Consider the following 27179-nt stretch of genomic DNA (forward strand, 5'->3'; position numbering starts at 1 on the left):
CGAATTGGAAATGATCCTCTCCTATCGCAAAACGTAACCAACGCTGATGTGACACTGCGATTGGCACATGTAGATAGGCATCTCTGATGTCGATGGACGCCAGGAACTCCCCTTGGGTCATAGAGGCAATGACTGATCGCAGAGACTCCATGCGAAAATGCCGCACCCGGACATGCTTGTTGAGAAGCTTGAGATCCAGGATGGGCCGGAAGGTACCGTCATTTTTTGGAACTAGGAAGAGATTTGAGTAAAAACCTCTGAACCGTTCCTGAGCGGGAACTGGGACAATCACTCCGTTTGCCTGCAAGGACGCCACGGCCTGTGAGAAGGCGGCGGCCTTGGAGCAGGGGGGAGTTGAGAGAAAAAATCTGTTTGGAGGGCTGGAAGAGAATTCTATCCTGTAGCCGTGAGATATGATGTCTCTCACCCACTGATCGGAGACTTGCTTTAACCAAGCGTCGCCAAAGTGGGAGAGCCTGCCACCGACTAAGGACGTGGCTGGAGCGGGCCGAGAGTCATGAGGAAGCTGCCTTAGTGGCAGAACCTCCTGCGGTCTTCTGCGGACGCGCTTTTGGGCGCCAGTTGGATTTCTGATCCTTGGCTGAGTTAGCGGACGAGGCGGAAGGCTTAGAGGATGACCAGTTGGAGGAATGAAAGGAACGAAACCTCAATTGATTCCCAGGGCTGTGGAGTCGGAGTCGGAGTCGTGGAGTCGGAGTCTGAGTCGGAGCTCATTTTGGTGGAGTCGGAGTCGGAGTTGGAGTCGGTATAAAATGCACCGACTCCGACTCCTAAAATATATAATAAATTGGGGACAGGAGTGCAATACAGAATGTGCTGAATATTTTACTAAATAATAACATTTAGTATAATGCTTATATTTAAGTGAAAAATTTATTGTAGTATAATGTGAACATCAGACATTTAATTGTTTTTATGATACAATAATCAAGATATTTGGATAGAACATAAAATATTTATTGGATACAACTTTAGAACACAAAAAACTAATAAATTGTAAATATGTAATATTATATATATATATATATACACAGTGTATATACACACACAAGATATATATGTAATCTACTGTATATTACATAGTGTATTACATATTTACAATTTATTACAGTTTTTTGTGTTCTAAAGTTGTATCCAATAAATATATTTTATGTTCTATCCAAATATCTTGATTATTGTATCATAAAAATTATTAAATGTCTAATGTTCACATACACATATTCATGTACTACAATAAATTTTTCACCTAACTATAAGCAATATATGTAGGAGTCGGAGTCGGAGCCGGAGTCGGAGTCGGAGCCGGAGTCGGAGCAAGAGAATTTGAGGAGTCGGAGTCGGAGTCGAAGGTTTGGCTTACCGACTCCACAGCCCTGTTGATTCCTACCCTGGGCGGGTTTCCTGATCTTGGTTTGTGGCATGGAAGTACTTTTCCCGCCAGTAGCTTCTTTAATGATTTCATCCAGCTGTTCACCAAACAGCCGTGAAACAGCAAAAGGGAGCCCAGCAAGAAACTTCTTGGAAGAAGCATCTGCCTTCCACTCTCGAAGCCAAAAAATCCTGCGGATAACAAGAGAATTAGCTGAAGCCACCGCAGTGCGGTGAGAAGCCTCTAGCATGGCAGACATGGCATAAGATGAAAAAGCTGAAGCCTGAGCAGTTAAGGTAACCATCTCAGGCATAGATTCCTTGGTGAGGGAATGCATCTCCTCTAGAGAAGCAGAGATGGCTTTGAGAGCCCACACTGCTGCAAGTCGGGGAAAACGCGGCCCCCGCAGCTTCATACACAGATTTGGCCAGAAGGTCAATCTGACGGTCAGTGGAATCCTTAAGTGAGGTGCCGTCAGCCACCGACACAACGGTCCGGGCTGATAGCCTAGACACCGGAGGGTCTACCTTTGGGGAGTGAGACCACTCCTTGACCACCTCAGGTGGAAATGGAAACCGGTCATCAGAACCACGCTTTGGAAAGCGTTTGTCAGGGCAGGCCCTGGGTTTGGTCACAGCGGTCTGAAAACTGGAGTGGTTAAAGAACACACTCTTCACTCTCTTAGGCGAGGTAAACTGATGTTTTTCTGCCAAAGAGAGTTGCTCCTCTGACACTGGCGGATTGAGATCCAGCACAGAATTAATAGAAGCAATCAAATCACTAAGATCTGAGTCACCCTCAGAGAAATCGATGGGATACATAGCCTCCGAGCCCCTAGTGAGGGCATCCTCCTCATCTTGAGAGTCAGCTCTTGAGACAGAGCCGTGGGATGGGGAGGGGGAGGAAACCCTGCGCCTTCTCTTAGAAGGACGGGGTCTGGGATCAGATGATGAATCCTCCGTGAGCTCTGATGGACGGAGGTCAGAGGATAGGAGTCCTCTGTCAAGAGTATTAGAGGCACCCTGTGAGAGGGGCTGATGCATATTCAACAAAGTCCTGGACAAAAGTCCCATGGACTCAGCAAATGACTGGGATATGGACCTAGAAAAGGACTCTACCCAGGCCGGGGGTTCAGTCACAGGTGCAGCAGCAGCCTGAGAGACCACTGGGGGTGAGACTCCAGGCTGTGGCACCGCCAAGTTAGAGCAACCATCACAGTGTGGATAAATGCTCGGCTCAGGCAGCAGGAGCTTACATGCAGTGCATGCAGAATAAAGCTTTGGAGCCTTGCTCCTTGTGTGAGACATGCTGCTGGAGTGGGGGCTTTGCAGAGAATGAACCCCAGGGAGAATATACAGAGGTCCACAACCGGAGACCGGCTGTGGCTTACCAGACCGCTGAGCGCGGTGTTGTGTGCCCTCCAGATCCCGAAGCCCGGTCCCCTAGTGCGCAGCACCTCAGCAGAGATGCAGAATGCAGGATGTCCAAGAGCATAGTGAACTCTGCCTGAGAAATGGCCGCCGGAGCGACGAGAGGGGGCGGGACTAGGGGCGGTCCTATAAAAGAGCGGGAACTGGAGGGCTATAGAGACCTGCAGGGAAGGAGGGACGCCCCAGCAGTGGGGAGTGTCCCTCCCCTGTGTAGAACGGCTGCCGAGAGGAGCCGAACCTGTCCCTCTGCATGAGTGACATGCGAGGGCAGGAAAACGAAACTAGGCCTCCAGCGAAGCCGGGGCCTAAATTTAAGCGGCGAGGCCGACAAGCAGGCACCATCGGCGCGGTTCTCGGGCAAAAGCTGGAGAACCCGCCGGAAAAGTTAAAAACAATCACATACAGCATACTCTCCCCTTACAATAAAGAACCGGGACCCCCAACATAAACGTCTCAGGTACTTAGCTGCTGAGACGCAGGGCCATGTCCCTGAGGGATGAGTGCTCCGGTCCAACAGAATCCTCAAGGGGCTGTGGATGGAGACCGGACTCCTGCCAGGCATGGAGACCGTGCTGGCTCCCACTTCAAGCCAGAGCCCAGAAGGGATGGTGAAGGAGCGCGGCATGTAAGGCTTCAGCCTTGTAAATCAACCTTAACAACACCGCCGACACAGTGGGGTGAGAAGGGACATGCCGGGAGTCCAGACATGGACCCGCTTTTCTTCAAACTCTTTCCAAAAGTCAAACAAATCAGATGAGAATGCATGTGTGGATGTATGACCTCCTGAACACAAAGCGATAAACTGGCTAGGACTGGCTGCCAGGGGGTGTATAAGCTCAGAGGGAGGAGCTACACTTTTAAGTGTAGTACTTTATGTGTCCTCCGGAGGCAGAAGCTAAACACTCATGGTCTGGGTCTCCCAAAGGAACGATAAAGAAAAATAGGCTATTGGCTCAATAAGCCAAGATTTCATCTGCGCACGCATCACCTCTGGGCGCCATTATCCATAAGTTCGCTGCTGGGAGATCAATTCGCCGGAGGCGGCACATGCGCAGATGAGATCTTGAGCCAAGAGCTCCAACTGCACGCGCCAACTCAGGGAGCAATTTTCTTTTTAAACCTTTTTAAACCCGCACCACCGACATTTTTAGGATGGCCCCTGCTTCACCGCCTGCAGCGAGCACTCGCGACACCCGCAGCATTGCCCCAGACTCCTGTGACCATTCTCCACCACCCTGCGATAAGCCACATTCAGCTTATAAGACGCACCCCTCATTTTCTTCTCAATTTTTTGGAAGGAAAAGTGCATTTTATAATGCAAAAAATACGGTATGTACATTTCCAGTTAGCATTTATTGAAGACAAATCTAATTCACACACACATGAATAAAGAGCCAATTATACAGCTGAAAAGCCAACTGAGTTTATTAAATCAAATAGGCGATGTGCAGAGGCGCATTAACTTAACTAATCTGTTGCGGCACATGCGTATTTTTCACACAACCAATGAGTTACATCCATACAACGTCAATGAAAAAAATGGATGAAAGTTTTTCCAAACAGGATTCTGTCTGAAGAACTTTTGAAGGAGTCCACTGCGTGCAAGTACAAGTAAATACACCGAATATATCGCATTGAGTCCATTAAATACATGGGACACTTAGAATTTGCAATATGTGTGCTTTACATTCCTCCACAGGACGGCAGCGCAGTTCATTTTGGCTGTGCACTTTCCATTCGTAGAATTAATGAATCAAGAGAATACAAGTTTACTGTGAGGACAGGCTGAGTAAATGTCAAATCAAGCACATATCTGAAGGGAGACCATTCATTTATACCAAAGCACACACAAACAGGCCTGCTTGTAAACAAATGCCAGACGTTAAAAGGCTACAAGTGGTTTATAAAACCTATAAAAACGACTAGAACACCATTAATGATGCTTTGTGATCTGTTTTCCTTTCAACCTGCACAGTTAGCTACAAGATCCAAGCTGAGATTAATGTTTCGAGCTAGCAGACACACAAACTCCTGTTTAAAAGCCCAAACTTGAAATATTCATATCGCAAGACAAAGCTAAACATTTTCTCAAGAACAATTATGTGTGTCCGTGAAGTTGTAACTGGATGGCTGATTTGCAAGATTCCCTGTAAGTTTAGCAAGAGAAACAAAAGGAGAACTGAAGGTGGTGTCTTCACAGTAGGGTGACCTCTCTGCGGAAACATGACAGCTACGCAGACTCTGTCACTTCCACCGGCTTCAGGAGATGATCAGGTTTATTACCAGATGAGAAATGCTCCCACATTTCTAAGTATAATCTCTCCAACTCCATAGTATACTGTTTGGTATTGAAGAGGGGACTAGTTATCCTTTGTTTCCACACCTTTGCACGAATCTTTTTCAGGCTGCACAAAAAACAAAACCACAATTTGTTAGATATATATTATATTTGAAATCTTCTATAAGTTCTTTGTAAGGCTATGTGCCCACGGGAGCTTGTACCTGTGGATAGAGCCGCAGGTACGGCTGCAGCTGCCCGCCGGCATCCGCAGCTATTTTTAGCTGCGGGATTCTAGCGGCATAGCTGCGGTAAACCTGTGAACTTTCATGCGATTTACCTGCGGACGTCCCGGCCTCTATCTCCATAGCAGAGGGCCAGGATTTCCACAGGAATAATTGACATGCAGTTATGTGCGGCTGCAGGACATCCACAGCATATTCCGCAGCCGCACATTCCGCAGCGTGGACACAGACACTCCCCATGTCCGATAGGATAACATGGGGAGTGTCTGTACTTGCTGAAACCTGCGGATTTATCTGGAATCCAGATAAATCTGAAGGTTTTCCGTGGCAAAATCCGCAGAAGCAAGCTCCCGTGGGCACATAGCCTAATGGTAAAGAAGGTGTCACTGAGCATATGAAGTGGTTCTGTAACTATCACCAATCCCTGATACAGCCAATATAAATTATATGGTGTACAGGAGCTGAAAACCCTCTGATAAGATATCATGGGCCTATGCTAAGGATAGACCATCAATATCAAATCCAGGAAAACCCTTTTGTAGTTTATCCGTTAAAGGGAATCCGTCTGGTGCCACTTAACTGAAAAAGTGCTTTTTTTGTTCATAGGCAAATGAGGCTCACATGTTCTGGTAGTGTCACAGTGACTGATCACGCAAGTGAAGAACACTTTCATCCTCCGCTCATCCATATTACTTACTATTCTAAGTCAACGCCCAATTTCACAGCGGTATCTTCATAATCTTGCCTGCTTTTAGCAATTAACTCTGGGCATCCAAGACAGGTCAGCTGTGAAGCAGCAACTCGAGATGCAAGTGTGTCACCTACAACAGACAGGCAGGTAAGTCCAACCTCACAGTAACAGAACATGTTGTAAATTAGCAGGTTAAGGCTAAGTTCACACTTCCGTTGTTTTGCATCAGTCACATGCGTTGCTTGACGCATGTGACTGATGCGTTGTACAACGGATGACAACGGTGACAAAAGAAAAAAATTTCTTTGTCGGACTCAGTTGTGTGCGGGGGGCGGAGTTCGGGGGGCGGAGCTGAGGACGTCAGTGCCGTGGTCTGAATGGCTGGGGACAGGTGACTGTCTGTGTGTGTGTGTGTGTGTACATGCGGCGTGCGGGAGGGGGCGGAGCCGAGCGGGGCCGTGGAGCTGAGGACGTCAGTGCCGCAGGGACTGCAGGGCTGGGGACAAGTGAGTGAGTGTGTGTGAATGTGAGTGTGTGTACACATGCGGAGTGCGGGAGGGGGCGGAGCCGAGTGGTGAAGTGTCTGCCTCCTTGCACACTGTATCCAGGGTAAATATCGGGTACCGTATATACTGGCGTATAAGACGACTTTTTACCCCCTTAAAATAATGGCTACAGTGGGGGGTCGTCTTATACGCCGGATATACGGGGGGGGGGGGGGGGTGTGTATATATATATATGTACACTGCAGCGTCCAGGGGAGGTGGGGGCAGCAGCTCTGGAGCACAGGGGAACGCTGCGGGCTGCAGCCTTTGATCTCCTGCACCCGCTCATATAATATGCACAGCCGCTGTCCATCTCCAATGGTGCTGAAATCGCACGCAGTGAGGGGCTGGGGCAGTGGTGCATATTATATGAGCCAGCGTCCCAGTGTGATCGCACATGCCCACCCCTGTGTTAGATTTGGCCCCCAGGCTGCTGCTCATTCTAAAATAAAAAAGCTTTACTTACCCCTGCAGCGTTTCTCCCCGTGTCCCTGCTTCCACTGTGATCAGGCAGGCAGAGAGCTCAGCCTGCTGTGCCGATCACATGACCGCACTGAGAACCAGGAAGTGGAAGAACAGAAGCACGGAGCAGACAGGAGGGAGATCAGCGCTGGAGGAGGTAAGGAAAGAGGGTTTTATTTTACTTTGGGCAGCAGCCTAGGGGCCATATCTGACACAGGGGGACTTGTGCGATCTATATAGGGGCCATGGGCAGCACTATGGGGGCGATATCTGACACAGGGGGACTTGTGCGATCTATATAGGGGCCATGGGCAGCACTATGGGGGAGATATCTAACACAGGGGGACTTGTGCGATCTATATAGGGGCCATGGGCAGCACTATGGGGGCGATATCTAACACAGGGGGACTTGTGCGATCTATATAGCGGCCATGGGCAGCACTATGGGGGCGATATCTAACACAGGGGGACTTGTGCGATCTATATAGGGGCCATGGGCAGCACTATGGGGGAGATATCTAACACAGGGGGACTTGTGCGATCTATATAGGGGCCATGGGCAGCACTATGGGGGCGATATCTAACACAGGGGGACTTGTGCGATCTATAGGGACCATGGGCAGCACTATGGGGGCGATATATAACATAGGGGGACTTGTGCAATCTATATAGGAGCCATGGGCAGCACTATGGGGGCGATATCTAACACAGGGGGACTTGTGCAATCTATAGGGGCCATGGGCAGCAGCATGGGGGCGTTATCTAACACGGGAACGTGTGCAATCCATAGGGGACCATAGGCAGCACAGGGGAACGTGTGCCATCACAAGGGGGCTATATTCAATATAAGGGGGCCATATCCAGATTAAGGGGGCTAATTTTAGGATAGGGGGCTATGAGGGACATATACCCTATATGATTTGTTAGAGGGACACTGGCATTATAAGATGGACCCCATTTAACATTAAAAAAAAAAATTCTCTTTTCCTTCACCAAATTTGGGGGTGCGTCTTATAATCAGGTGCGTCTTATAAAGCGAAAAATACGGTATATATCATACAGCAGGGGTCGGGAACCTATGGCTCGCGAGCCAGATATGGCTCTTTTGATGGCCGTATCTGGCTCGCAGACAGGGCTCCTACCTGTCTATGGGCAAATGCCGGGGCCCTGGAGAGCCGGGGGGGCCCACTCGGCCTCGTCAGTTCTCCTGTCCCTTGGCCGGGGCCCACTCGCCTTTATAGTTCTGCTGCCCCCGGCCGAGTTCCGGGGACCGCAGTCCTCGGCAGCAATCTGCGGCGCCGTCACTTTAAGGCGCGCAGACATCCTGTTTTGAATTTCATCTGTGGGCGGAGCTACCACCTTCTCAGTCCCACAGATGAAGGAGGCGAGCTTCTGTCCGGCGCTGTGTGGGCCCCCTCTCCACCGTGACCTAATCGGGTAAATGCCCTCCCCGCCTCCCCATTATGGGCCCCGGTGAGCTGCTTCTAACCCCCCAGATGTATGCCCTGCCAATCCCCCCCCCCCCCGCCGATGCCGCGGGTGCTGTACCCGCCGAGCCGCGGGTGCAGGCCCCACAGAGCAGCAGAGTTGTGTGTATTTGTCTGTATGTAGCAGAGTTGTATGTGTTTGTCTGTATGTAGCAGAGTTGTATGTGTTTGTCTGTATGTAGCAGAGTTGTATGTGTTTGTCTGTATGTAGCAGGGTTGTGTGTGTTTGTCTGTATTTAGCAGAGTTGTATGTGTTTGTCTGTATGTAGCAGAGTTGTATGTGTTTGTATGTAGCAGAGTTGTGTGTGTGTGTCTGTATGTAGCAGAGTTGTGTGTGTTTGTCTGTATGTAGCAGAGTTGTGTGTGTTTGTCGGTTTGTAGCAGAGTTGTGTGTGTCTGTTTGTAGCAGAGTGTAGTACCATTGTTTCAGTCCAGTTGTGGCTTTATACAGCAGGGAGGAGCATTCCTTGCTGTACTAAGTGAACATTGGAGCGATTGATCTGTCAATGGCCCTTTAAAAACATATTGTACGGCTCTCGCGGAATTAAAATTAACATGTTGCAATCAAAGCAGACTTTTTTTCATTTGGGAGCGGGGTAGTCTTATACAGTGAGTATATCCCAAATTCTATATTTTTAGGGCAGAAGTTGGGGGTCGTCTTATACGCCCAGTCGTCTTATACACCGGCATATACGGTAACTAAAAGCAAAGCACTTTTTGCTTGGTTACCCGATATTTATCTTGGTTACCAGCATACACCGCTTAGCGCGGGCTCCCTGCACCCGTAACCACCTTAAATATCGGGTAACTTACCAAAGCGCATTGCTTGGTTACCCGATGTTTATCCTGGTTACGGGGACGGGAAGCCAGAGAGCGCATGCACAGCGAAATCCTACAGATCGTGCTGCTCAAAAAACGTTACATGCTGCGTTGCTCCCGCCCAGCGGTCAGTTAAAAAACGACTGACCGCGACGCAGCGGATGCAACGCAGCATCATCAGTCACAATCCGTCACTAATAGAAGCCTATGGGGAAAAACAGGATTCCTGCAAAATATTTTGCAGGATACCATAATTCCTCAAGGCGACGGATTGTGACTGATGCAAAACAACGGAAGTGTGAACTTAGCCTTAGGAAACATTTTTTGGGCTGGAACCTAATTGAACACTAGTGCCTTCAATTCACTCATCAGCCCATTAACTATCTTGTGACAGATGAAACATCACAGAGCTTTAAAAAATATAGTAAGATAGTCTTTTACCTGGCATGGTGACCATTGGAGTCCCTGCCCAAAGGACATCCATTCCTGTGGTATGCCCATTGCACAACGGTGTATCCAAACACACATCGGCCAACTGTCCTCTTCGGACATGTTCTTCTTTAGGTGCAACTGGCGAGAAAATTATTCTGGACTGTGGCAGCCCCATGTTTTGGGCATACTGCTGGATGTTCGGCTCTCCAACCGCAGGGAACCTTAGTAGCCACAGAACGCTGTTTGGAACTCTCTTTAGAATCTGGAATAACATAATAGAAATCCTTTATATAACAAAAAAGGGCAGTCACATTGCATTTGTAAGAGACACAAAAGGAAAAATACTAATACATATACAGTCAGCGCCAGTTGTGGTACTCATAGCAATGTAATAGGCATTTGAAATGTGGCCAATATAGATGATCTTCTAGCCTACAGGGATCATGTCCTTTTACTGTTCGTATTCACACATTTTTCTACTTACATTTGCCCACATCTGCAGTGTTGGAGGGTCGATCTTGTACAGCTGGTTAAAGTTGCAGTACACCACGGCATCTTCCGGTAGGCCATACTGTGAGCGTGTGGTGACAATGATAGTACGAGGAACCTCTTCACCGGTAGCCGCTTTATTATTAATCTGGGAGGAAGGGAAAGTTTTCATAGTTAACACTCAAAAGGAAATGTTGTACTCATTGTTCTATCTGTGCATAATAAAGATGACCCTTCCTTGAAGGCACAGACCACTGAAGATGGAGAAGCAGCACTTTATACGCACATACCTGTGTTGTAGCCAGGCCATTGCTAATATTAAATCCATTAATTGTTATCTGGATTTGTCCTCTGTTGATCATTTCGATGACCGCTTCTGCAATGGTGTTCATAGGGATGACTGGCATAGTTAGTGCAGAGTTACTATCAATATTATCTCCACTCTCTGGGCCTTTCATCTACAAAATGTGAAACAAAAATCATCAATTGTGGACAGGAAGCCAAAGAAAAAAAGGCTAAATGCCCCATACAGAACAGAACAGAACAACACTAATAACGGGTTTGGGCAACAGTCTAATGTCTATTGGGGTCCACACAACTGATCGTAAGGAAAAATATCAATTGGGCAATCAGCCATTGTCTTGTGACTGCTTTCTCATAGAGAACACAGGAGCGCTTGGCCAAATGTAAGCTCATGTGTATGAGAGATATGGCTGGAGTAAAGGTGATCAGCCCTTCTAAGCAGTCAATATGGACATGTAGGTCATAAGGGGCAACGTAAAATGATACCTTGATATCTGCAATGCGATGTCTTATTCCAGAGAAATCCACATGTATATGAGTTGTTAGAGAATCTGCCTCCAGAGCTTATTTTCGATGTAATGGGATATTACTAGCGTGAGACATGTAATTACTCATAATCTGCTTTCCTGATGGTAACGCCCCCCATTCATTTAAGTGAAGCTGTGGAGGCAAATTCTCAGGGAGATCCGTCTGGTCCATAGATTTTAATAGCTCATTTACATAATAAAAAACGGATTTTTGTGTACTCACCGTAAAATCGTTTTCTCTTAGCCATCATTGAGGGACACAGGACAATGGGTGTTATGCTACCTATGGATAGGCAGCATAACACCCATATTCCTGTGTCCCCCAATGAGGCGTCAGAGAAAGCATGGATTTCTTGGGAATAAGACATCAAATCTTCAACTTTCTACGAGCTTGCATACCAATGTAGTTGGCTTAGAAACGTTAATACTGACAGATTCCCATTAATAGTAAATAATTACAATAGGATTTAAGCAGTACCAAATAATCCAACACATACAATTTGGAGTATCATCCTAATTCATTCTTCAAAGATTAAAGAACAAGAAAAAATAAATTAAAATTAAACCACAATAGTCTGGTTCAAAAACCAAAGTCACAATCTCCATCACCAATGCTTGCTGCTCTCCTTTCAGCAGAAAGTACACTAATCCTGTTTCAATAAGCTGCCAGAAAAGGTCAGTAAAACTTAGAAGACAATGTAGACAGAAAGAAAGAGAAAAAAAAAAAAAAAAGCACAAACTAAACGGGGTCTTACCTTTACAATTTTGACATCAGGAAGAGTTTCTAAAAATGCTTTTAACTCGATCCCATTTAGAACTATTCTGTTGTCGTAGATGTGGCCGTTGGATTTGAAGTCTATCACTGCCTTTTTCTGTAACATGCAGGAAGTGAGAAGTGATCAGTAAAATTGAAGTACAAAAAAGAGAATTTTGTTACTTACCGTAAATTCTTTTTCTTATAGTTCCGTATTGGGAGACCCAGACCATGGGTGTTTAGCTTCTGCCTCCGGAGGACACACAAAGTACTACACTAAAAAGTGTAGCTCCTCCCTCTGAGCTTATACACCCCCTGGTAGCCAGTCCTAGCCAGTTTAGTGCAAAAGCTGAAAGAGAATAGCCACCCACAAGTAGAACCGAGTAAGAACCGGAACAACCGGAGACTCTGTCCACGACAACAGCCGGTGATAACACACGGAACAAGAAAATTGCCAACAGGCAACAGGGAGGGAGCTGGGTCTCCCAATACGGAACTATAAGAAAAAGAATTTACGGTAAGTAACAAAATTCTCTTTTTCTTTATCGTTCCTTTGGGAGACCCAGACCATGGGACGTTCCAAAGCTGTCCCTGGGTGGGAATAAACAGAAAAAAACTAAGAAGCAGGCGGAGCCTAACTTCACAAGTGGGCGACAGCCGCCTGAAGGATGCGTCTGCCCAAGCTCGCATCTGCCGAAGCATGAGCATGCACTTGGTAGTGCTTCGAAAAGGTATGCAGGCTAGTCCAAGTGGCAGCCTGACAGACTTGTTGAGCCGTAGCCCGGTGCCTAAAAGCCCAAGAGGCACCGACAGCTCTGGTCGAGTGTGCTTTGATCCCCGGCGGGGGAGGCACCTGAGTACTCTGGTAGGCATCCGAAATGGTCGATCTAATCCAACGGGCCAAGGTCGGCTTAGAAGCAGAGAGACCCTTGCGCCGCCATGTGGTTAGCACAAAAAGAGAGGTGCACCGCCTAAGCGCAGCGGTGCGAGACACATAGATCCGGAGAGCACGCACCAGATCTAGAGTATGCAGCGCTTTCTCAAAGCGATGAACAGGGGCCGGACAGAAGGCAGGCAAGGAAATATCCTGGTTAAGGTGGAAGGGAGAGACCACCTTAGGAAGAAAGTCCGGGGTCGGACGGAGAACTACCTTGTCTTGGTGAAAAACCAAAAAAAGGTGACTCCGAGGAGAGCGCAGCCAAATCAGAGACTCTCCTGAGAGAAGTTATGGCAACTAGAAAGGCCACCTTTTGAGAAAGACGATACAAAGAAACCTCCCTAAGGGTCTCGAAAGGGGGTTTCTGCAATACCGTGAGGACCAAGTTAAGGTCCCAGGGATCCAAGGGCCGCCGATAAGGCGGAATGATGTGAGACGCACCTTGCATGAAGGTGCGGACCTGAGCCAGCCGGGCGAGACGCCGCTGGAACAGCACTGATAGAGCTGAGACTTGTCCCTTGAGAGAGTTGAGGGACAGTCCTAGCTGCAGACCGGACTGTAAAAAAGACAGAAGGGTCGGCAACGAGAATGGCCAAGGAGAATGGCCGGAAGAGCGACACCAGGACAGGAAAATTTTCCAAGTCCTGTGATAGATCTTGACGGAGGAAGACTTACGGGCCCGAGTCATAGTGGAGATGACTTCAGGAGGAATACCAGAAGCCGTCAAAATCCAGGACTCAAGAGCCACGCCGTCAATTTGAGTTCCGCAGAATTCGGGCGGAAAAACGGACCTTGTGAGAGCAGGTCTGGACGGTCCGGAAGATGCCACGGCATCTCCACGGACAGTTGGAGCAGGTCCGGATACCAAGCTCGCCTGGGCCAGTCCGGTGCAATGAGGATGACTCGACGGCCCTCCATTCTGATCTTGCGCAGGACTCTGGGCAAGAGAGCTAGAGGGGGAAACACGTAGGACAGACGAAACTGGGACCAGTCTTGAACCAGAGCGTCCGCGGCGAAGGCCTGAGGATCGTGGGAGCGAGCCACGTAAACCGGAACCTTCTTGTTGTGACGGGATGCCATTAGGTCCACGTCCGGAGTGCCCCACTTGCGGCAGATTGACTGAAACACTGCCGGGTGCAGGGACCACTCGCCACCGTCCACGGATTGACGGCTGAGATAATCTGCCTCCCAGTTTTCTACGCCAGGGATGTGGGCTGCGGATATGGTGGACTTGGAGTCCTCCGCCCATTGAAGAATGCGTTGGACCTCCAACATTGCCAGGCGGCTGCGTGTCCCGCCTTGGTGATTGATGTAGGCAACCGCTGTCGCGTTGTCTGACTGGACTCGAATGTGCCTGCCCGCCAACAGGTGGTGAAAGGCTAGGAGAGCTAGAAGCACAGCTCTGGTTTCCAGCACATTGATTGAAAGGGCTGACTCGGACGGAGTCCAAGTGCCCTGTGCTCTGTGGTGGAGATGTACCGCTCCCCAGCCGGATAGGCTGGCATCCGTGGTGAGAATCACCCAGGACGGAGTCAGGAAGGAGCGCCCTTGGGACAGGGAGAGGGGTTGAAGCCACCACTGAAGAGAGCTCCTGGTCCGTGGCGACAGAGCCACTAACCTCTGTAAGGAGGAAGGCCGCTTGTCCCAACAGCGGAGAATGTCCAGCTGCAGAGGACGCAGATGGAACTGGGCAAAGGGAACCGCCTCCATGGACGCCACCATTTGACCCAGCACCTGCATCAGACGCCTGAGGGTATAACGGCGGGGCCCCAGGAGAGAGCGCACCGCCAACCGGAGTGACAGCTGTTTGTCTAAGGGCAACTTCACAAGTGCCGGCAAAGTCTCAAACTGCATCCCTAGGTACGTGAGACTCTGGGTCGGAGTCAGAGTGGATTTGGGAAGATTGACAATCCACCCGAATTGGGCTAGGGTGGCGAGAGTGAGCGAAACACTCCGCTGACAGTCTGCGCTGGATGGACCCTTGACCAGAAGGTCGTCCAGATAAGGAAGCACTGCTAACCCCTGGAGGTGCAGGACCGCAATCACTGCCGCCATGACCTTGGTGAATACCCGAGGGGCCGTGGCCAACCCGAAGGTGAGAGCCACGAATTGGAAATGATCCTCTCCTATCGCAAAACGTAACCAACGCTGATGTGACACTGCGATTGGCACATGTAGATAGGCATCTCTGATGTCGATGGACACCAGGAACTCCCCTTGAGTCATAGAGGCAATGACTGATCGCAGAGACTCCATGCGAAAATGCCGCACCCGGACATGCTTGTTGAGAAAAATATTCAATCTTTATTAACATGATTAAAAAACATGTACACAAAAGACACAAAGACATGATAAAAAATTTTTTTGGGAAAAAAGGTGTAAAATGAAGGGTCTATCAAGAAGGCATGATTTTAACAAATTTCATTCATGGTACCATTTGATATATTGAAACCATCACATATCATCCCCTGTATTCTGGGATGAACTTGTTTAAACATATGAAGGGTATATGTACAGATCTCCTTGCATATAATTCATAGATAATAATTATTTGACTTTTTTACTGAGAAACGCAAGAGAGATAACCTTCATATGGTGGACAGAAAAGAAGGGAATTTTGTTACTTACCGTAAATTCCTTTTCTTCTAGCTCTTATTGGGAGACCCAGACGATTGGGGTATAGCTACTGCCCTCCGGAGGCCACACAAAGCACTACACTAAAAAGTGCAAGGCCCCTCCCCTTCTGGCTATACCCCCCCGTGGTGTCACGGGTTCTCCAGTTTTAGTGCCAAAGCAAGAAGGAGGAAAGCCAATAACTGGTTTAAACAAATTAACTCCGAGTAACATCGGAGAACTGAAAAACCGTTCAACATGAACAACATGTGTACCCGCAAACAACAAAAAAATCCCGAAGGACAACAGGGCGGGTGCTGGGTCTCCCAATAAGAGCTAGAAGAAAAGGAATTTACGGTAAGTAACAAAATTCCCTTCTTCTTCAGCGCTCTATTGGGAGACCCAGACGATTGGGACGTCCAAAAGCTGTCCCTGGGTGGGTAAATAAATACCTCATGTTAGAGCTGCAAGACAGCCCTCCCCTACGGGGAAATCACTGCCGCCTGCAGGACTCTTCTACCTAAGCTGGCATCCGCCGAAGCATAGGTATGCACCTGAGAATGTTTGGTGAAAAATGTGCAGACTCAACCAGGTAGCTGCCTGGCACACCTGTTGAGCCGAAGCCTGGTGTCGTAGTGCCCAGGACGCACCCACGGCTCTGGTTGAATGGGCTTTCAGCCCTGAAAGAACCGGAAGCCCTGCAGAACGGTAGGCTTCCAGAATTGGTTCTGTGATCCATCGAGCCAGGGTGGCTTTAGAAGCCTGCAACCTCTTGCGCGTACCAGCGACAAGGACAAAAAAAGTGCATCGGAACGGCGTATGGGCGCCGTGCGGGAAATGTAGATTCTGAGTGCTCTCACCAGATCTAGCAAACGTAAATCATTCTCATACCGGTGAACCGGATGAGTGCAAAAGTACGGTAAGGAGATATCCTGATTAAGATGAAACGAGGATACGACCTTAGGGAGAAACTCCGGAATGGGGCGCAGCACTACCTTGTCCTGGTGAAACACCAGGAAGGGAGCCTTGGATGACAGAGCTGCCAGCTCAGACACTCGCCGAAGCGATGTGAACGCAACGAGAAACGCCACCTTCTGTGACAGGCGAGAAAAAGGAACTTCCTTCAGAGGCTCGAAAGGCGGCTTCTGGAGAGCAACTAGAACCCTGTTCAGATACGATATGACAAACCCCCTGCGGGAACGTGCACACCTTAGAAAGACGTGCTAGACGCTTCTGAAAAAAACACGGATAGTGCTGAGACTTGCCCTTTGAGGGAGTCGAGCGACAAGCCCTTTTCTAACTCCTATTGTAGGAAGGAAAGAAAAGTAGGCAATGCAAATGGCCAGGGAGACACTCCCTGAGTAGAGCACCAGATTAAGAAAATCTTCCACGTTCTGTGGTAGATCTTAGCAGACGTGGGCTTCCTAGCCTGTCTCATGGTGGCAACGACCCCTTGGGATAATCCTGAAGACGCTAGGATCCAGGACACAAAGGCCACCCAGTCAGGTTCAGGGCCGCAGAATTCCGATGGAGAAAACGGCCCTTGGGACAGTAAGTCTGGTCGGTCTGGTAGTGACCACGGTCGGCCGACCGTGAGATGCCACAGATCCGGGTACCACGATCTCCTCGGCCAGTCTGGTGCGACGAGTATGACGCGGCTGCAATCGGATCTGATTTTTTGCGCAGTACTCTGGGCAAGAGTGCCAGAGGTGGAAACACATATGTGAGCCGGAACTGCGACCAATCTTGCACTAAGGCGTCTGCCGCCAGAGCTCTGTGATCGCGCGAGCGTGCCATAAATGCCGGGACCTTGTTGGTGTGCCGAGACGCCATTAGGTCGACGTCCGGCACCCCCCAGCGGCAACAGATTTCCTGAAACACGTCCGAGTGAAGGGACCATTCCCCCGCGTCCATACCCTGGCGACTGAGGAAGTCTGCTTCCCAGAATTCTACGCCCGGGATGTGAACTGCGGATATGGTGGATGCTGTGTCCTCCACCCACATGAGGATTCGCCTGACTTCCTGGAAGGCTTGCTGACTGCGCGTCCCTTCTTGGTGGTTGATGTATGCCACCGCTGTGGAGATGTCCGACTGGATTCGGATCTGCTCTCTTCCTAGCCACTTCTGGAAGGCTAATGGGGTAAGATACCCTGCCCCGATTTCCAGAACATCGATCTGAGGGGTGGACTCCTGCTGAGTCCACGTCCCCTGAGCCATGTGGCGGAGACAAACTGCTCCCCACCCTGACAGACTCGTATCTGTCGTGACCACTGCCCAGGATGGGGGCTATGACAATGAGGTGGGAATAAGCCACTATAGCAGAGAGTCCTCGGCCGTCTGGGAAAGGGAGACTTCCCTGTCCAGGGAGGTTGACTGCCCGTCCCATTGGCGGAGAATGTCCCATTGCCGTTGGCGCAGATGAAACTGCGCAAAGAGAACTGCCTCGATGGCTGCCACCATCTTCCTTAGGAAGTGCATGAGGCGCCTTAAGGGGTGCGACTGGCCTTGAAGGAGAGACTGCACCTCTGTCAGCAGTGAACGCTGCTTGTTCAGCGGAAGCTTCACTCTTGCTGATAGAGTATGAAACTCCATGCCGAGATACGTTAGTGATTGAGTCGGAGACAGATTTGACCTTGCCAAATTGATGATCCACCCGAAAGTCTGGAGAGTCTCCCGCGTAACATTCAGGCTGCGTTGGCATGCCTCGAGGGAGGGTGCTTTGACGAGTAGATCGTCCAAGTACGGGATCACCGGGTGTCCCTGAAAGTGCAAGACTGCTACCACTGCTGCCATGACCTTTGTGAACACCCGTGGGGCTGTCGCCAGACTGAATGGCAGAGCTACGAACTGAAGATGTTCGTCTCCTATCACAAAACGTAGAAAACGTTGGTGCTCCGTAGCAATTGGCACGTGGAGATAGGCATCTTTGATGTCTGTTGAGGCAAGGAAGTCTCCTCGAGACATTGAGGTAATGACGGATCGGAGGGATCCCATCCGGAACCGTCTGGCGTTCGCATGCTCGTTGAGCAGTGTCAGGACCAGAACGGGACGGAAGGAACCGTCCTTTTTTGGAGCCACAAAGAGATTGGAGTACAAACCCTCGCCCTCGTTCCTGAGGGGGGACAGGGATCACCACTCCTTCTGCTCTTAGAGCATCCACCGCCTGCAGCAGGGAAATGGAGTCGGAGGACGAGAACAGAACACTGTCCTGTGCACGTGAGCACAATGTCCGTCACCCACCGGTCTGTGACCTGTGGCAGCTAAATGTCGCCAAAGGCGGGGGAGTCTGCCATCAACCGCGGATGCGGAGAGAGAGAGAGAGCTGAGAGTCCTGAGGAGACCGCCTTGGTAGCGGTTCCTCCGACTGCCTTCCTTGGGCGTGATTGAGCCCGGCCGGAATCTGAGCCCGTCTGAGGTTTTGTAGCCCTTTTGCACGAGGACAATTGGGACCTGTCGGAGCTTGGGAAGGACCGAAACCTCGACTGTACTTTTAGGACAGTATTAACAGGGTAAGTCGCAGTGCAGACATTGCGGGGTTACGGACGCCTCTGCGGTACAGATGTCCCTGTGCTCAAGGCCAGCTGCGCAAGAACAGCTGAAAAGGTTAGGTTGCCTATACGGCTGTGGATGCCGGAGCAACCGACACGCCGATAGCTTCCTAGACAGATTTCAACCAGAGTCCATCTGTCTGTGACTGGCATCTTTAAGTGAAGCCCCATCTCCAGTGCAACTATGGCTCTAGATGCAAGCCTGGAGATTGGAGAATCCACCTTTGGACCCTGGGTCCAGCGCTGACCACGTCAGGGGAAAAGGGATAACGTGTATCCTAAAAACGTTTGGAGAAGACGCTTATCTGGTAAGCGTGGTGTTCCTGGACTGCTTCTCTGAAGTCAGCGTGGCCAGAAAAATACTCAATATCTGTGTGAGATACTGAAAAGGGACTTCTCCTGTTCGTCTCCTATCTCCACTGGGGGAGCTGAGGGAGAAAGATCCAACCTTCCATTGATGGACGGTATAGGACATTCCGTATGGCGTTACCACCCGGTGTATCCGGATCGATAGCGATGTCAGTATCAAAGCCCTGAAGAGCTGCCTTTTGGTCAAGTAGATTGCCCATGGCCTGTCTGGACTGCAAGTCTCTATATTATGACTACTCCGTCCCTGTCCATGGACAGGGTTGACAGGTGGTTTCTTTGGCCACAACTAGTAGAGACCCCGGCAGACGAAGTGCTAGAGACCCCCGCAGACGACGTGCTACAGGGGAGCATGCACACAATGGGACGGTGTCATGAACAGCATCCCATGTAGTAAAAACAGCACTGAAAATCTGTGTTGCTTTTTTGCCGCTGCCGACTAGCTATCTAGAAGTATATAGCCAAGATTGGTGACCGTACAGTGCAATGTATAGCATACAGGCATAAAGTACAAATGACCACTGCAGCACAAGCAATACAAGCAGCATAGAAGCCTGTGCCCTGGCACCCCTGCTCTTCTGCTGCTGTATACTAGTCATCTAGGGGAATATAGCCAAGAGTGACCCTACAGTGCAATGTATAGCATACAAGCACAAGTACAAATGAACACTGCCGCACATGCAATACAAGCAGCATAGAAGCCTGTGCCCTGGCACCCCAGCTCTTCTGCTGCTGTAGACTAGTCCTCTAGGGGAATATGGCCCAGAAGAGTGACCATACAGTGCAATGTATAGCATACAAGCACAAGTACAAATGCACACTGCAGCCCATGCAATACAAGCAGCATAGAAAAAAACCTGTGCCCCAGCACCCTTGGTTTTCTGCTGCTGTAGTCTAGCCATTCCAGGAGAATATAGCTAAGACTAGCGACTGTACAGTGCAATGTATAGCACATAAGCATAAACACAAATGAACACCTCAGTCGTGCAATACAAGCAGCCTAGAAAGCCTGTGCCTTAGCACACCTGCTTTCCTGCTGCTGATGTGTCGCTCCCCAAGCGGGCATATAGCGACCTATGCAGTTAAAAACAACACATGTACACACTGCAGTTATATGTGGTCAGCACTATGTGTGCCGCTTACCGCCCGCCTATAAGCGGGTGTATGATCGCCACCGTCCTGCCTGGTTGCTGAAAGTCCGAGCTCGGACTGCAGTAATGGCTGCCGGCTTCTTCCCCAGCTCATGTGAGGAGGGGCGGGCCGTGGGCGTGCCCTCAAGGCAGAGCGGGAATCCGGCGTCCGACAGTGTGCAGTGAGAGGGCTGGAGCATGTAAATAAGGCTCCAGCCCTCGGCGCTGCTGATTGCTCAGCGCCTGTCCCCTTCCCTGAGTGACAGGGAGGGGGCGGGAACGAAGCGGCACTAGGCCGCAGAAGCCGGGGACTGGATTTATAAGCGCCGGCGCCGTAAAAGCGCGGTCGGCGCCCAGTCCCCGGCGAACTACAAGTCCCAGCCGCGCCGCCGCTCCCGGAGCGTCCGGCGCGGTAGTTCCCAAAACACAAAGTCACTCAGCAAGGCTGCAGTGACTGTAACCCATTACTGTCCCCGGCGCACTAGCACACCCAGCAAGTCTGGAGTGTGCTGTGCCTGTGTGTACGGGGACACAGAGTACCTGTTAATGGTGCAGGGCCATGTCCCTGAACGGTACTCCAGCTCCGTATCCAGCAGGTTCAAATGGGTCTGTGGATGGAGCCCGGCGTCAGAGGTTTGAGGCCGGCAGGATCCCACTTCACCCAGAGCCCCTCAGGGGGATGGGGAAGGAAAACAGCATGTGGGCTCCAGCCGCCGTACCAGCAATAGGTACCTCAACCTTACAACACCATCAACGGGTGAGAAGGGAGCATGCTGGGGGCCCTATATGGGCCCTCTTTTCTTCCATCCGAAATAGTCAGCAGCTACTGCTGACTAAAATCTGTGGAGCTATGCGTGGATGTCTGACCTCCTTCGCACAAAGCTTGAAAACTGGAGAACCCGTGACACCACGGGGGGGTATAGCCAGAAGGGGAGGGGCCTTGCACTTTTTAGTGTAGTGCTTTGTGTGGCCTCCGGAGGGCAGTAGCTATACCCCAATCGTCTGGGTCTCCCAATAGAGCGCTGAAGAAAACTGCATGTGAATACAAATCAACGTGCCCTGATTTATAGAAAAAATGTATATGTCCCATTACATGTAAATGCCAAAATAGGCCTGATGTTTATATACTTTGCAAAGAAAAATAATCTTTATGCGGTGGACACAACAATAGAGCATATTGCAGAGGTGTCAGGTCTCACAGTGAAAGAGATCCGATCATTCCTCACAAGCCAGTATTTCAAAGCCCATATAGGGTGAACATGCAGAAGGATGGTATAATTTACCTAGTGTAGATAGAGCCTCCCTCACACCACTCCAACGATCGTTTCACGTATCTTCGTCAGGGAGTGATGTGAGGGAATGCTGGGCAACCCTATATAGTCCCCAATCAGCTGAATGCTATTAATGATGAACACTTTGTTTACCGGACGCTGCTGGTACGGACGCGGAGACTCCCCCCTGCCGCCACGAGGCATGGGTGCGTCACCAGACGCGACCGTGTCGCATGTGATGACGCCTCCACGCCACGAGGCCGCAGGATCGGGAATGCGCATGCGCACCGCAGCGTCAGTGCTCATAGTGCTGTGCACAGGGGGAGGCAGCTCCATTTTGTTGTATACCAAAAGTCAGTCTTCTCTATATGGATAGGAAGGTATATAGAATAATGAACAGAGTAAGTATATAGCGAAACCCCATATATTCTATTAATAAATCCAGAAGGGTACAAATCTTGTGTTCAAGCTTATAATCATGAAAATTACATTAATTTTTGTAATGTACCATTCATATATCAATACATTTATAACAGGAAAAAAGGGGTATACCTGATCATCATAAGAATTGATAATGTATGTCAAACCAATCAATTATCAACTATATCCTTTATTGGATGTATCCATAATGTACCATTGTTGCTGCATATAAGGTGTCCACATCATTCCCTCAATTAAAATAAAACACATATCTAAAGTGATGATGTTGCAGACGCACTCCGAGGTATATCACAGTTTACAGTTTGGACTTTATAGGCATGAGAGATCATATTAGACCCTACTAAAACAACATTATGTTCTTTTGAAGTGATTATAGGGATATATACTTAGTAACGCTCCAAAGACCACCACAAAACTAGTTTTTGAGCACTGATAACTTCCTCGTGAGTAAATGCTTGTTGAGAAGCTTGAGATCCAGGATGGGCCGGAAGGTACCGTCCTTTTTTGGAACTAGGAAGAGATTTGAGTAAAAACCTCTGAACCGTTCCTGAGCGGGAACTGGGACAATCACTCCGTTTGCCTGCAAGGACGCCACGGCCTGTGAGAAGGCGGCGGCCTTGGAGCAGGGGGGAGTTGAGAGAAAAAATCTGTTTGGAGGGCTGGAAGAGAATTCTATCCTGTAGCCGTGAGATATGATGTCTCTCACCCACTGATCGGAGACTTGCTTTAACCAAGCGTCGCCAAAGTGGGAGAGCCTGCCACCGACTAAGGACATGGCTGGAGCGGGCCGAGAGTCATGAGGAAGCTGCCTTAGTGGCAGAACCTCCTGCGGTCTTCTGCGGACGCGCTTTTGGGTGCCAGTTGGATTTCTGATCCTTGGCTGAGTTAGCGGACGAGGCGGAAGGCTTAGAGGATGACCAGTTGGAGGAACGAAAGGAACGAAACCTCAATTGATTCCTACCCTGGGCGGGTTTCCTGATCTTGGTTTGTGGCATGGAAGTACTCTTCCCGCCAGTAGCTTCTTTAATGATTTCATCCAGCTGTTCACCAAACAGCCGTGAACCAGCAAAAGGGAGCCCAGCAAGAAACTTCTTGGAAGAAGCATCTGCCTTCCACTCTCGAAGCCACAAAATCCTGCGGATAACAAGAGAATTAGCTGAAGCCACCGCAGTGCGGTGAGCAGCCTCTAGCATGGCAGACATGAAATAAGATGAAAAAGCTGAAGCCTGAGCAGTTAAGGTAACCATCTCAGGCATAGATTCCTTGGTGAGGGAATGCATCTCCTCTAGAGAAGCAGAGATGGCTTTGAGAGCCCACACTGCTGCAAAAGTCGGGGACAACGCGGCCCCCGCAGCTTCATACACAGATTTGGCCAGAAGGTCAATCTGACGGTCAGTGGAATCCTTAAGTGAGGTGCCGTCAGCCACCGATACAACGGTCCGGGCTGATAGCCTAGACACCGGAGGGTCTACCTTTGGGGAGTGAGACCACTCCTTGACCACCTCAGGTGGAAATGGAAACCGGTCATCAGAACCACGCTTTGGAAAGCGTTTGTCAGGGCAGGCCCTGGGTTTGGTCACAGCGGTCTGAAAACTGGAGTGGTTAAAGAACACACTCTTCACTCTCTTAGGCGAGGTAAACTGATGTTTTTCTGCCAAAGAGAGTTGCTCCTCTGACACTGGCGGATTGAGATCCAGCACAGAATTAATAGAAGCAATCAAATCACTAAGATCTGAGTCACCCTCAGAGAAATCGATGGAATACATAGCCTCCGAGCCCCCAGTGAGGGCATCTTCCTCATCTTGAGAGTCAGCTCTTGAGACAGAGCCGTTGGCTGGGGAGGGGGAGGAAACCCTGCGCCTTCTCTTAGAAGGACGGGGTCTGGGATCAGATGATGAATCCTCCGTGAGCTCCGATGGACGGAGGTCAGAGGATAGGAGTCCTCTGTCAAGAGTATTAGAGGCACCCTGTGAGGGGGGCTGATGCATATTCATCAAAGTCCTGGACAAAAGCCCCATGGACTCAGCAAATGACTGGGATATGGACCTAGAAAAGGACTCTACCCAGGCCGGGGGTTCAATCACAGGTGCAGCAGCAGCCCGAGAGACCACTGGGGGTGAGACTCCAGGCTGTGGCACCGCCAAGTTAGAGCAACCATCACAGTGTGGATAGGTGCTCGGCTCAGGCAGCAGGAGCTTACATGCAGTGCATGCAGAATAAAGCTTTGGAGCCTTGCTCCTTGTGTGAGACATGCTGCTGGAGTGGGGGCTTTGCAGAGAATGAACCCCAGGGAGAATATACAGAGGTCCACAACCGGAGACCGGCTGTGGCTTACCAGACAGCTGAGCGCGGTGTTGTGTGCCCTCCGGATCCCGAAGCCCGGTCCCCCAGTCGCAGCACCTCAGCAGAGATGCAGAATGCAGGATGTCCCAGAGCAGAGTGAACTCTGCCTGAGAAGAGGGCGTTCATATAAAAGAGCGGGAACTGGAGGGCTATAGAGACCTGCAGGGAAGGAGGGACGCCCCAGCAGTGGGTAGTGTCCCTCCCCTGTTTAGAACGGCCGCCGGGAGGAGCCGAACCTGTCCCTCTGCATGAGTGACATGCGAGGGCAGGAAAATGAAACTAGGCCTCCGGCGAAGCCGGGGCCTAAATTTAAGCGGCGAGGCCGACAAGCAGGCACCATCGGCGCGGTTCTCAGGCAAAAGCTAGAGAACCCGCCGGAAAAGTTAAAACAATCACATACAGCATACTCTCCCCTTACAATAAAGAACCGGGACCCCCAACATAAACGTCTCAGGTACTTAGCTGCTGAGACGCAGGGCCATGTCCCTGGGGATGAGTGCTCCGGTCCAACAGAATCCTCAAGGGGCTGTGGATGGAGACCGGACTCCTGCCAGGCATGGAGACCGTGCTGGCTCCCACTTCAAGCCAGAGCCCAGAAGGGATGGTGAAGGAGCGCGGCATGTAAGGCTGCAGCCTTGTAAATCAACCTTAACAACACCGCCGACACAGTGGGGTGAGAAGGGACATGCCGGGAGTCCAGACATGGACCCGTTTTTCTTCAAACTCTTTCCAAAAGTCAAACAAATCAGATGAGAATGCATGTGTGGATGTATGCCTCCTGACACAAAGCAATAAACTGGCTAGGACTGGCTACCAGGGGGTGTATAAGCTCAGAGGGAGGAGCTACACTTTTAAGAGTAGTACTTTATGTGTCCTCCGGAGGCAGAAGCTAAACACCCGTGGTCTGGGACTCCCAAAGGAACGATAAAGAGAAGGGAATTTTGTTTACTTACCGTAAAATTTTTTTCTTCTAGCTCTAATTGGGAGACCCAGACAATTGGGTGTATAGCTACTGCCTCCGGAGGCCACACAAAGTATTACACTTAAAAGTGTAAGGCCCCTCCCCTTCTGCCTATACACCCCCCGTGGGATCACGGGCTCCTCAGTTTTAGTGCAAAAGCAAGAAGGAGGAAAGCCAATAAACTGGTTTAAGCAAATTCAATCCGAAGGAATATCGGAGAACTGAAACCATTCAACATGAACAACATGTGTACACAAAAAAACAGGGGCGGGTGCTGGGTCTCCCAATAAGAGCTAGAAGAAAAGGAATTTACGGTAAGTAAACAAAATTCCCTTCTTCTTTGTCGCTCTATTGGGAGACCCAGACAATTGGGATGTCCAAAAGCAGTCCCTGGGTGGGTAAAATAATACCTCGTGATAGGGCCGTAAAACGGCCCTTTCCTACATGGGGGCAATCGCCGCCTGAAGGACTCGTCTACCTAGGCTGGCGTCCGCCGAAGCGTAGGTATGCACCTGATAATGCTTGGTAAAAATGTGCAGACTCGACCAGGTAGCCGCCTGGCACACCTGCTGAGCCGTAGCCTGGTGCCGTAATGCCCAGGGCGCACCCCCGGCTCTGGTAGAATGGGCCTTCAGCCCTGAGGGAACCGGAAGCCCAGCAGAACGGTAGGCTTCAAGAATTGGTTCCTTGATCCACCGAGCCAGGGTGGATTTGGAAGCTTGCAACCCTTTACGCTGACCAGCGACAAGGACAAAGGGTGCATCCGAGCGGCGCAGGGGCGCCGTGCGGGAAATGTAGATTCTGAGTGCTCTCACCAGATCCAACAAATGCAAATCTCTTTCACATTGATGAACTGGATGAGGACACAAAGAAGGTAAGGAGATATCCTGATTGAGATGAAAGGGGGATACCACCTTAGGGAGAAACTCCGGAATCGGGCGCAGAACCACCTTGTCCTGGTGAAACACCAGGAAGGGAGATTTGCATGACAGCGCTGCTAGCTCAGACACTCTCCGAAGAGACGTGACCGCTACTAGAAAGGCCACTTTCTGTGAAAGGCGAGAAAGGGAAACATCCCTCATAGGCTCGAAAGGCGGCTTCTGGAGAGCAATTAGAACCCTGTTCAGATCCCAGGGCTCTAACGGCCGCTTGTAAGGAGGGACGATATGACAAACCCCTTGCAGGAACGTGCGTACCTGTGGGAGTCTGGCCAGGCGCTTCTGAAAAAATACAGATAGCGCAGAGACTTGTCCTTTAAGGGAGCCGAGCGACAAACCTTTTTCCAACCCGGATTGCAGGAAGGAAAAAAAGTAGGCAATGCAAATGGCCAGGGAGAAACTTCCTGAGCAGAGCACCAAGCTAAGAATATCTTCCACGTCCTGTGGTAGATCTTGGCAGAGGTTGGTTTCCTAGCCTGTCTCATGGTGGCAATGACCTCTTGAGATAATCCTGAAGACGCTAGGATCCAGGACTCAATGGCCACACAGTCAGGTTCAGGGCCGCAGAATTCAGATGGAAAAACGGCCCTTGAGACAGCAAGTCTGGCCGGTCCGGTAGTGCCCACGGTTGTCCTACCGTGAGATGCCACAGATCCGGGTACCACGACCTCCTTGGCCAGTCTGGAGCGACGAGGATGGCGCGGCGGCAGTCGGACCTGATCTTGCGTAGCACTCTGGGCAACAGCGCCAGAGGTGGAAACACATAAGGGAGCCGGAAC

The 27179-nt window shown here is 50.1% G+C and overlaps 1 protein-coding gene across 5 annotated transcripts in view; it reads right to left on the reverse strand.

The window, feature by feature from the left end:
* Window positions 1-4227: 4227 nt before the first annotated feature.
* Window positions 4228-27179, reverse strand: part of OGT (O-linked N-acetylglucosamine (GlcNAc) transferase) — a 124710-nt gene continuing 101758 nt past the window's right edge. For all 5 annotated transcript variants that reach the window (XM_075323951.1, XM_075323950.1, XM_075323949.1 and 2 more), the window contains 6 exons: window positions 11854-11970; window positions 10559-10726; window positions 10264-10416; window positions 9789-10041; window positions 6041-6164; window positions 4228-5225 (listed from right to left, as the gene is read on the reverse strand). In XM_075323951.1, the coding sequence (XP_075180066.1) occupies window positions 5051-5225; window positions 6041-6164; window positions 9789-10041; window positions 10264-10416; window positions 10559-10726; window positions 11854-11970 (990 nt within the window). In that variant the 3' untranslated portion in view covers window positions 4228-5050. The remainder of the gene's footprint in view (window positions 5226-6040; window positions 6165-9788; window positions 10042-10263; window positions 10417-10558; window positions 10727-11853; window positions 11971-27179) is intronic.

Source organism: Anomaloglossus baeobatrachus, chromosome 9 (assembly GCF_048569485.1).
Source record: "Anomaloglossus baeobatrachus isolate aAnoBae1 chromosome 9, aAnoBae1.hap1, whole genome shotgun sequence".
NCBI classification, from domain to species: Eukaryota; Metazoa; Chordata; class Amphibia; order Anura; family Aromobatidae; genus Anomaloglossus; species Anomaloglossus baeobatrachus.